At 53.9% G+C, this 11367-nt stretch overlaps 1 protein-coding gene across 1 annotated transcript; it reads left to right on the forward strand.

Moving 5' to 3' along the window:
* The first annotated feature begins 1794 nt into the window (after positions 1-1794).
* On the forward strand, positions 1795-11048 carry SSRP1 (structure specific recognition protein 1). The gene is made up of 17 exons (XM_031459569.2): positions 1795-1926; positions 2403-2538; positions 2973-3158; positions 3904-4009; positions 4302-4492; positions 4597-4827; positions 4966-5069; positions 5153-5281; positions 5513-5734; positions 6469-6541; positions 6950-7088; positions 7203-7248; positions 8621-8750; positions 9167-9337; positions 9480-9568; positions 10077-10263; positions 10546-11048. The coding sequence occupies exons 2-17, from the start codon at positions 2485-2487 to the stop codon at positions 10615-10617; spliced, it is 2130 nt and encodes a 709-aa protein (XP_031315429.1). The 5' UTR covers positions 1795-1926; positions 2403-2484; the 3' UTR covers positions 10618-11048.
* The last annotated feature ends 319 nt before the right edge of the window (positions 11049-11367 follow it).

Genomic DNA, 11367 nt, shown 5'->3' on the forward strand with positions numbered 1-11367 from the left:
GGAATGGGGAGCCTGTTCCTTTAAGTCAGGCAACCCTAGCCCAGTGCTCAGTCTCGCTCTGCTTCTGACACTCTGGGCTGCCAAGAGTCCAAGGCCAGGGTGGGGGACCCCCTTTTTGTTCGTCTCCACCCCACTCCCCTGTGATGTCACAGCAAGGGTGGGGTCTTCAATCCCAGGCTCCTGATTGCCTGGGATGCAGCTGGCTGGGGCCCTCTGGGACTCATGTTTTATCTGCACTCTGTCTACGGTTTCTATTCTGTTCTCTTATGCTGCATTTACGTCCCAGCTCACCAGCTGCATCATGTTTTCCTTAAAGCCCCTTGCAAGAGCCCACCTCCCTCAGCCACCTAATAGTCTGCCTGAGCTGAGTACCCCCTTCATTCCCGAGTGTCTTCCTAAACCCGCTCAATTCTGCTGCCATCCCCTCCCTTCCCAAGTTGCCACCAATAGCCTGGATCAAGGGGAGGGGTCTCTTGAACCTTTCTCTTGGTCCCTTGGGAGGGGTGAGTAAAGAGTCATATAGTTGGTATTTCCTACTCATGCTGGCAGTGGCTGAAACTCTACCTGTAGCATAGCGTCATCACATTGGGTTTTTGTTTGTTTTGTTTTGTTTTATTTTGTTTTACTCTCAGTTTACTTATCTGAATCATTTGTTAGGTTACATGCTTCTGGAAGGCTGGAGCTGATTTCATCTTGGTTACTGCTTTCCTCAAATCATATACCTGTGTTGGAGCTCAGTACATATTTATTGAATCTAGATGAATGCTAGATAGTGCAGGAATTAGCCATGACCCAGAGGTTAAAGCCATGAGCCCAGGGAGCACAGTGCATTCGCATTCTCTTATCTCAGGATGGAGTTAGCAAGCTGGTGCAACTGTTTCAGGTCAGACTGTCAGAGAAATCTTGAGTTTAAATATTCTGTCTTAATGCCTTCATACACGACCCATATAATTAGTCGTTCTGAATGGAGAGTCATGGTGATGATGATGGTAGAAAACCAGGCTGGGGTAAGTAGGTTTGGGTTCTTTGTTACCAACTGAGACCCTGGGCCACTCCTCTTAGGGCCTCAGTTTTCCCATCTGCAAAAGGAGGTGGAGCAGACAAACTCAAACGTCTCTTCCAGGTCTGGCCTCCTCTGATTTTGCAAGATGCACCCTAGGACTATGGAAGCGGGGCCTGGCTTCTGCAGTCCCGAGCTGATGTGATTTCCAATCAGTTCCGGCTCCAGTAAATCTGACACCCGCTCTTGAACTTGATACTGCCGCTGGCCAGCGTCTTCCAGGCGGCTCACACCTCGCAGTCACCCATGTGGTCGTTTTTGGGTTGCGGGAACTCATCTCACAGAGGATCTAATCCCACGTGACAGGGGAGGGCAGTGCGGTCACAGTGACACCAACACCCGCATTCTCTTCGAAGCCAGAGGGAGGGGTCCGTTCTCTCCACAACACGAAACATTTTTCTTCTTTTTCCACAGACTTTCTACCCCACAGAAACCACCATTGTGCAGGAGAGGGTCACATACGTGCATCTCTGGAAAGTCTGATAACATACAACTACGCAATTTCTCTTTAAAACCTAGGCGTCCACTGAAGAAATGTCTGTAATTTCTAAATAGCCCAAGGCGCTCTCACTTTCTGGTCGGATGTCAAGCTGGTAAGACTTCAGCGCAACGGGGTGTTCCCCAAGTCATCCAGCGTCGCCGACGCTCTAGGAGACCGCCTCTAGGGCGGGCCCGGCTCGCGTCCCTCTAGCCAGCTCGCCCTCTCTATGGTCTTCGCCCGGCTTCCGGTGGCGGGACGCGGGGCCGCGCACGCGGGAAAAGCCTCCCTAGCGTCCCCCATCCCCCGCGTCCCCACCCCCACCTCCGCATCCCCCAGCGCGCCCACCGCCCGCACCCGGGCCGTCGCGAGGCTGCAGCTTGAGAAGGTGGGTGGTCGCCGTCCCCGTGCCCCAGGAGGGCGTGGGCCCCGCTCCCCCGCGGGGCGCTCGGGGTGGACCATTCCGCGTTGGAATCCGCGGGCGGCGGGCGAATCCATTTTCGGGGGGAGGGGAGAACTGTGGGTCTCGGGGTGGGAGCGCTGGGAGGGGAACCCTGCACTCTGAGATGGGTTGGGGCGCGGGCGAGGTGCGGGCTCCGCAGGCCCTGGGGTTCCGCTGCTCGTTGCTATGGCGCCCGGTGGGGCGGACAGAGTGGATGCCTGGTTGGGGTGTAAGCGCCCCTTCAGGCCTGGTTGTCCAGCCTGGGCTGGGCCTGTCCCCTGGAGCTGTGCAGTTCCCAGGCGGAGAAGATCCTGAGACATCCCGCGCACAGCAAGGGTTGCCACTTGGCTCCATCGGTGGGCAGAATGAGGGTTAGGGTTGGTGTTGGCTTTCATACTTACGTATCTCTCTCTTGAATTGAGATTCCCAGCCTGCCGTGTATCTGCACACCTACCCAGGAGTCGGGGCCCAGCTCCCAGTTGAGGCCAACAGGGGCAGATCAGCATGGCAGAAACACTGGAGTTCAACGACATCTATCAGGAGGTGAAAGGCTCCATGGTAAGAAGGGCTCGGGCTTCTAGTACCGGTGGAGGGAGGGAGGTGGAGTAGACTTTTTGCTTTTTGTCAAGAGCTCGTGATGACGTTACTCCTTTGGAAAAGGAGTTAGTGTGATGTGTACTTGTGTTGCCCCAACAAGAAGCAATACTGAAAGAGACTACAAGAATTAGAGGGTGTTGGAATTGAAGAGACACAGCTGCTGCTCAGTCCTCAATCTCGAAACCCTAGACCTGCAGGGGTTCTGGATGCCAGAGCCTGGATTAGAATCTACATCTCCTGGCTACTTGTCTCTCCTTGCTAGCCCTCACCCCTTCCTCTTTGGCTCCTCTTTTGCGTTGATAACTGGCCTGCTCAGAATGGGTGTTGGGTGGGACTGTACCTGGTCCCCTCTATGTACTGTGTACCCTGTGCATTCGGGCCCCTTTTTCCAACAGAACGATGGTCGGCTGAGGTTGAGCCGCCAGGGCATCATCTTCAAGAATAGTAAGACGGGCAAGGTGGACAACATCCAGGCCGGGGAGTTGACAGAAGGTATCTGGCGCCGCGTGGCTCTCGGTCATGGACTTAAACTGCTCACGAAGAACGGCCACGTCTACAAGTATGACGGCTTCCGGGAGTCGGTGAGATGTCCTGTGGCCGTAGCCCCCTTTTTGTCTTGCCATCTTTGTTATTTTCAACCTTCTCGAGAGAAGTGGAGCCCTTTCTTCTGATAACTGTGCAGCTGCTACTTTAGGCTCCTTAGGACAGGACCATTGAGGTCGTTAAGCCATCAGTGTTCAGCTTCGGGCGTCAGAGTCTCGGGACTTTCTTTGTGCCTTGACTCCAGAAGTTTTTCTACTGTTTTGACTTTTTTGGTGGTTTCTGCTTATGATTTTTATCCTGGTTCAAGGTCTTACCTTGATGCTTTAGTTTTGTTTTTTCCATTTTGAACTGCTCGAGTTAGGGACTTCATCTTCATTTCCACTTTCACTGAAGCAAAAGCTGTACAAAGTTAGGAAAACATTGTGGGGCCCTAACCAGGAGTGTGAGTCCCTTACTCTGTTCCTCCCCCAGCCTGCGCACCAGTCCCCAGAAACAGCCTTTTTCAAAGGCTTTTTAAATGATCTTAGAGCTATGTAAGTCAGCATGGATTTCTTTTTCTTATTTTTTTGTTAATGGAGGTACTGGGAATCGAACCCGGGACCTTGTGTGTGCTAAGCATGCACTCTACTGCTGTGCTGTACCCACCCCTGCCCCCCAGCACGGATTTCTGATAAAAGGTGTGCTGGAGCAGTTTCTCAGAAGCAGGTAGTCTGAGAACGTTCAAGTTTGTGTTACAGCCACCGGGGGTTTACTGGGCTTGTCCTCTCCCCTCTCTGCCCACAGGAGTTTGAGAAACTCTCTGATTTCTTCAAAACTCACTATCGCCTTGAGCTGATGGAGAAGGACCTCTGTGTGAAGGGTTGGAACTGGGGAACAGTGAAGTTTGGTGGTGAGTCCTGGGGAAGTTTGGGGTTCAGGGGGAGAAGGCAGGATGAAGGGTTCAGCCTTTAACTCATTTTGCTCTCTCTCTGCCCCGTCTCTGGTTTCCTGTCAGTTTGTAATTCATCATGTATTTATCGAGGACCAGCAGTGTGTCAGGCCCTGTGCCTGGTCCCTGGGATACAGTGTGAACACAGTAGCCCCAGTACCCTGTCCTTAGGGAACCTGCTGTCCGGCGGGAACGTTGTTTATACAGAGCCGGGGGAAGGAGCTCATGGCTTGATAACGCCTCTTCCCCACAGGGCAGCTGCTTTCCTTTGACATTGGTGACCAGCCGGTCTTCGAGATACCTCTCAGTAACGTGTCCCAGTGCACCACAGGCAAAAACGAGGTGACGCTGGAGTTCCACCAGAACGACGACGCCGAGGTCTCCCTCATGGAGGTGCGCTTCTATGTGCCTCCCACCCAGGAGGACGGTGTGGACCCCGTGGAGGTGAGGCCTTCCCTGTCGCCTTGGGAGTAGATGGCACTGCGTAGGCCCTGGCTGGCCCAGGAGCAGGAGCTCTGCCGCTTGATCACCAGTGTGTGCTTTTGTAGGCCTTTGCCCAGAACGTGCTGTCCAAGGCGGACGTGATCCAGGCCACTGGAGACGCCATCTGCATCTTCCGGGAGCTGCAGTGTCTGACTCCCCGAGGCCGTTACGACATTCGCATTTACCCCACCTTTCTGCACCTACACGGCAAGACCTTCGACTACAAGATCCCCTACACCACTGTGCTGCGTCTCTTTTTGCTGCCCCACAAGGACCAGCGCCAGATGTTCTTTGTGGTAAGCGGAAACCGCTAGGGGTGTGTTGTCCTGGGCTTTGTCGAGTCTTTAGTAGGCAGATCTCGCTAGTGGTTAGTTATCAGCCAGTTCTTGGGAAGCACTGACTGGTGCTGAACTTGGTCGGCTCTTCCTTCCCAGATCAGCCTGGACCCCCCCATCAAGCAGGGCCAAACCCGCTACCACTTCCTGATCCTCCTCTTCTCCAAGGATGAGGACATCTCATTGACTCTCAACATGAATGAGTGAGTGTGTCCCTGGTCCACGCAGGAGGCAGGTGTGCTGTCAGAAGGCAGCAGGGCCCGTGACTGCGTCTCTGTGTTTGCAGGGAGGAGGTGGAGAAGCGCTTTGAGGGGCGGCTCACCAAGAACATGTCAGGCTCGCTCTATGAGATGGTCAGCCGGGTCATGAAAGCACTGGTGAACCGCAAGATAACAGTCCCGGGCAACTTCCAGGGGTGAGAGTGCAGGCCTGGGCTCCTGGGCTGCCTGGGCGTGGGCCGCCCCCCGAGAGGTCTGGCTGGGCTGGAGCTTGATGCTGTCAGCTGCCTCCATCCGAGCCTCTTGGTGAGGTTCACTCACTTGAGGGCCTGAGCACACAGGTGTGGCCACCAAGGGTTGTGCCCTCCGGCTCTGCACCCCCTGCTGCTGAGGTGGGCACTGACCGGGTTCCCTGCACCTTCCACCAGGCACTCGGGGGCCCAGTGCATCACTTGCTCCTACAAGGCCAGCTCAGGACTGCTGTACCCGTTGGAGCGGGGCTTCATCTACGTCCACAAGCCACCCGTGCACATCCGCTTCGACGAGATCTCCTTCGTCAACTTTGCCCGTGGTACCACCACCACTCGTTCCTTTGACTTTGAAATTGAGACCAAGCAGGGCACTCAGTATACCTTCAGTAGCATTGAGAGGTGAGAGCCTCTGCCGGTCACTTCCAGGGCATCCTGGTCCTGACCAGACTCCACCGGGAAGCCTGGCGTGGCCTGGGGCCCTCTCCAGGCCTGGGCTCTTCCCTGACTTTTCAGGCTTTGAGCAGAATTTTTCGTTTTCTTCCTGGGCTTTAGTCCTCCTCCTTGGCGTGCTCAGCTTCTGGCAGCCTCTCCAGTGCTTTCTTTCTGTACTTTCTCTGTATTACAAAACCTATATGTGTTTAGTGCTAGCCCTTCTCCTCCGCTCCCCCCGTGATGGAAATGCTATCTGCCTCTTTCCTGGAATGAGCTTTGTTCCCGAGAACACAGCAGCTAATGTTTATTGAGTGCTCGCTGTGGGCTAAACGTTTTACAAACATCTTCACACTTAATCCTCATAACAACTCTGAGAAGTATGAAATACAGACCAGTAAAAAGATGAGAACATCCCCTCCCTGCGTCCTCCCCGTGCTCTGTGCATCTTTGGTAAACAGGTACATACCCCTCCCAGCCTTTTTTCCCCCAGAACTCTTGGACCACGCAGGTTTCTTTCAAGACTTGGGTCTGGCTCTTCCTCACTGCCGTCCTCCGGGGGTCTCTGAGCTCCTGGGTTGGATGATATGGTCAAGAGGTCCAGGCCCCGCAGCCCGTCCCCGCCCACGAGTGTCAGGTCAGCACGCGGTCCGCCCCTGCGTTGGCCCTTCCTGTCTGGTAACGGCGTGCGTCTCCCCGCGTAGGGAGGAGTACGGGAAGCTGTTTGATTTTGTCAACGCAAAAAAACTCAACATCAAGAACCGAGGATTGAAAGAGGTACCTGTGTGTGTGGAAAGGATGAGCCCCTCTCCTGTTCTCTCTCTGGGGGAAGGGGCAGGGGTTTTCTGGCTTCTTTTTCACTTTCTCTTCTCTTCTTACCCTTATAGAAAAAAGAGGTGCGTGTGACCCTCCTCCCCCCTCCTGGCGCAGGTTTCCTCAGCATGACCTTAGAGCAGTCCCTGCAGCCCCCCAGGAGCCCCGGTGGGGCTGGGAGAGGGCGGGGCTTGGACTAACCCCATCGGCAGGAATCCTGGGGCACAGGCCCTGCACGTTGGCTGCGTGTGGACAGTCCCGCCCCAGGGTCTCCTGGGCGCTGCTGCTGACCTACTCACAGGCATGCGGAGTGCTTTTGAGTGTGCAGGCGCCAGGGTGGGCCAGCCCTCACTCCCGCCTGCTCCTGGCCAGGGCATGAACCCGAGCTACGACGAGTACGCCGACTCGGACGAAGACCAGCACGACGCCTACTTGGAGCGGATGAAGGAGGAGGGCAAGATCCGGGAGGAGAATGCCAACGACAGCAGCGATGACTCGGGAGAAGAGACCGGTGGGCTCGCCTGGCGTGCCCGGCCCGGGGGCGGTCCGCTCTCCCCCGGGGCCAGGGCCAGCTGTGTGGGGTTTGGATGAGGGCAGAGCTGATGCATCCTGTGCTCTTTTTCAGATGAATCATTCAACCCAGGTGAAGAGGAGGAAGACGTGGCAGAGGAGTGAGTTTTAGGTCCACCTCGTGGGGGGTGAGGTGGTGGCTGATACGCTTAAAGGACCAGAAGATTTCTGGACATTCCCGTGTGCTAGTTAGCTACTGCCTGAGGGTGGGAAAGTGACTTCCAGTGAAGTGATACGTGGAGGCATTATGTACAGGTGCTTTGTAAGTGCAAGACGTGTTGTGGAGCCAGAAAACGACAGTGCGGAGAGAGTGGGATAAGGGCCAGTGCTCACCCACTGGGGGTCCTCTGGCCAGGAGCTGATCTTCGTGTCCTCACCTGTGAAGTGGCACTATTCCCCCTGTGCTGTGTCCACCGAGACTGACTGCTGATGTCAGAAATGTTATTCGTTTAGCTCCTGTAATTCATTTAGCTCATGCAGCTGGAGAGTCCGGTTATAGACTTGGCTTCAAGCACCTGGATTCAGGTGCTCCAAAGTTGTGGGGAGGCTGTTTTTATTCCTTCTGATTTTCCCAGATAGGTTTGTCCCACGTGGCACTAAGTGAGTGGGAGATGCTTTGGGCAGGCTTAATCCGACTGGTTTAACGCCCAGAAGTGCCAGTTCTCTCAGAGCAGCAGTCAACAGCCCTTCCCGAATCTGAGTTACTAGGATGTGCTCTGATGGGCCAGAACTGAGCCACGTACCCACTCTTAGAACCTGTGGTTGGGGTGAGGCCCTCCTGAATGGGGGCAGGGTGGTTCCCAACAGAAAACTGGAACTCTCTTAATCCACAAGAATTGGGAATAAGTATTAGGCAGCAAAAAGAAAAAAAAACTTTGCTGGCATCCACTAGTTCTGCCTGCCACATGCTTATGGAGATCAGTGAACAAATGCTTGTGGAAATGCCTTGAAAACTGTAGAGCGCCATTCAGGTGTAAGGTAGTTCCCTCTTCTGAGGAGTTCCACAGGCACGGGGTAGGACTGGTTGGTAAATGGGTAGGCCGTGGGTTGGACTGAAGTTGGTTTTCCCCACTTCTACATAGAAACTCACTGTCTCTTCATCAGAAAATACTATGGGGTAGATTGAAAGGATTAGCTTGAAGGAAGTGGTGAAGTGGATTTGGGGCATGTTCTGGGCAAGGTGGTTTTGTCCCCAAGAGCACAGGGATGGTGTAGGACCTGGGTTAGGCCATGGGTTCATGTGCTTTTCCCTGATTGATTCAACAAGTAACCCATGGCCATGGCTGGGTCTGGAGAGGGGTGGTGAAGCCGCTTCAGTGAAGGGGAGGAGGCAGGGGTGGGGACGGGGGTGGAGGCTCGGGTCCTCCTCCCTCTCTCTTGTCTGGGCAGGTGTCTTTGGACTTGTTCTCCTCCAGTCCTGAGACTGGGGCGCTGACCTCTCACCCCGAGTCTAAACCCCGCTCTCCTTGACAGGTTTGACAGCAACGCCTCTGCTAGCTCCTCCAGTAATGAGGGTGACAGTGACCGGGATGAGAAGAAACGGAAGCAACTCAAAAAGGCCAAGATGGCCAAGGATCGCAAGAGCCGCAAGAAGCCCATGGAGGTGCAGACTCCTCTAAGTGGGAGGGTGCTGGGGAAGCCTTTCTCTTTACCTTCTGCTGTCCTCCACCAGTAGGACCTGATTTGTCCTCCTGGGCCGATTTGCGTAGCCGGTGATTATGGCCTTGAGGAGTGCCATGGTCCTCAAGATAATTAGCTTCTGGGAGATCTGAATTAGGAGCGGCTGCTTCTGTCCCAGGAACCCAAGGAAATGGGCCCCTAGTGAGCTTGGCACTGGGGTGCAGAGGGGAGGACGACGTGGTCTCTGCCCTTGGGGTGCTCCCAGTCTAGCTTGATGCCTTTAGTCTTTTCTCCATTTTGTCCCCCTAAGTAGGGGAGCCAAATAATTCCCTTGGGAGAATGTGCGGGGTGTCTGTAGGAAATACGTGGCTGAAGGCACGTGGGTTTTTTCTTATGTAGGTGAAGAAGGGCAAAGACCCCAATGCCCCCAAGAGGCCCATGTCTGCCTACATGCTGTGGCTCAATGCCAGCCGGGAGAAGATCAAGTCGGACCATCCTGGCATCAGTATCACAGATCTTTCCAAGAAGGCGGGCGAGATCTGGAAGGGAATGTCCAAAGAGAAGAAGGAGGTGAGCCACAGCAGACACGGGCGGCGGACCTTGCAGCTGGTGGAGGGGCGGGGCGGGCCTTTGGTGGAGCTTCCCTGGAGGGGTTTTGCCTGCATCAGGGAAGGGGTCTCATTCTTCTCTGTTTTCTGTGCGTGTGTGACAGGAGTGGGATCGCAAGGCTGAGGATGCCAGGAGGGAGTATGAAAAAGCCATGAAAGAATATGAGGGGGGCCGGGGGGAGTCTTCTAAGAGGTGAGTGTTGGGGACAAAATGGCCCAGTAACTGGTTTTTTGGCAGACATTTTTGCAGGTCCAGGTTGAGAACTGGGGTGTTAAAGATAATAGATACGCTTCTGATCAAAGTAGGGCAGTGCTGCTCAGATCTGGGTAGGTAACTGCCCAAGTATGGGTAATGTGCTAGAGAATTTCTGAAATCACTTGGGTAAGCATGGTTCTTTATCCTAAAAGAGGCAATTTTATTTGAAGGTATGGGGGAAATTAAAAAAAATTATTAATATGGAGCATAATTTACATGAATGTTTAAAGATAAAGTAAGAGATGTTAAGTAAGTTTTGCATATGAAGCTGCTTCAGGCTGGACCCCCTGATTGTTCCAGTCACTTAGGACGCACCGCCATTTATGGGACTGACATGGTTGGCATGCAGTGGGGCTGGGAAAGGCCCTGTTAAAGCCAGGAGAGGTTTGTTCTTGATAATGGGGGACCCTGAGGGCCCAGCCTCTTTTTCCTCTGGCTAATTCAGGGACAAGTCAAAGAAGAAGAAGAAAGTAAAAGTAAAGATGGAGAAGAAATCAACGCCCTCCAGGGGCTCATCGTCCAAGTCTTCGTCAAGGCAGCTAAGTGAGAGCTTCAAGAGCAAAGAGTTTGTGTCCAGTGATGAGAGCTCTTCAGGAGAGAACAAAAGCAAAAAGAAGAGGAGGCGGAGCGAGGTGCGGCAGGAGTCTGGGGCTATGGGGCCTGAAGGCGCGAGGGGCAACTGAGTTGGTGGTGGGGGGAGTTGGGGAGAGGGGTGCAGATGTTTCTGGACAGGGTTGTGGTTGGCCTGTAAGAGTAATGAGGGGGAGTGGGTAGGTGGAATTCTGTGGTTCTGAAGGCTAGTGCTGGAGGTTAGGGAGGGGGCAGGGAATTGGGGGCCCTTCACTGAAAAGGGGCTGGTGTGGGGGGCCACCTTGACTCCACATCTTTCCTGTTAAGAGACCTTTGGTTTTCAGGATTCTGAAGAAGAGGAACTAGCCAGTACTCCCCCCAGCTCAGAAGATTCGGCGTCAGGATCGGATGAGTAGAGAGGAGGAAAATTCTCTCTCCTTGTGCGTGTCCTGTCACACCCCCAGTCTCCCCAGCCATGCTTTGGTACCAGTTTCTCCTCATATGACACGTAGTCCTTGGATTCCGTGCCACCTGAACAAGCTTTCCTGCTAGTATGCACTTCACCGGGGCAGCGGGGGAGGCGTCTCACTCTGCTGCTTCACAAGGATGGCTCTTTATAATTCGGGGAGAGACTGGGTGGGAGGCAGGGCAGTGCAGGATCCAAATCCTTGTCCTACTTTCCTGACCTTTGAAATATAGCTGCTGCTTGTCCTGTTCAAGTTGCTGCAAGCAGGGGTCATGTGAGGTCAGGCCTGTGGCTCCTAACTGGGGCCTATTTCTACTTTTATTTTGTATTTCTGGTCTGTGAAAATCAACATTTAATAAAGGGAACTGACTTTGGAAACCATGTCCTTACACCTCTCTAGCCCTGTTGTATTGCTCCTACTCTCGGTGTTTGTTCACTGTACTCTTCTGACCCTTTATCCGGGAAGCAAATCTCCAGGTACACCCTGTTCCCTTCCCAGCTGGACAAGCATTAGTTTTCTCTCTTCTGCCGGGATGGGCCACCTGAGAGTCTAGAAATGAGAGCTGATTTGGTTAGGAACTGTCTCAGAGTTGCAGTCCATTAGCCAGGCTGAGGGGGAGGCAGCTCTGGGCTCCATCCTTCACCCATGAGTCAAGGGTCTTCCAAGGCTTTAGATAATGGAATCAAGATTGACCAGCTT

This window comes from Camelus dromedarius, chromosome 12 (genome assembly GCF_036321535.1).
Source record: "Camelus dromedarius isolate mCamDro1 chromosome 12, mCamDro1.pat, whole genome shotgun sequence".
Lineage (NCBI taxonomy): Eukaryota > Metazoa > Chordata > Mammalia > Artiodactyla > Camelidae > Camelus > Camelus dromedarius.

What these genes read in the sequence shown, in the direction of transcription:
- SSRP1 (XM_031459569.2), top strand. Translation starts at nt 2,485, where the DNA reads ATGGCAGAAACACTGGAGTTCAACGACATCTATCAGGAGGTGAAAGGC. An exon ending in TTGACTCTCAACATGAATGA is followed by an intron (nt 5,070 to 5,152) that starts GTGAGTGTGTCC and finishes CTGTGTTTGCAG; the next exon opens with GGAGGAGGTGGAGAAGCGCT. An exon ending in AGAAGAGGAGGCGGAGCGAG is followed by an intron (nt 10,264 to 10,545) that starts GTGCGGCAGGAG and finishes TTTGGTTTTCAG; the next exon opens with GATTCTGAAGAAGAGGAACT.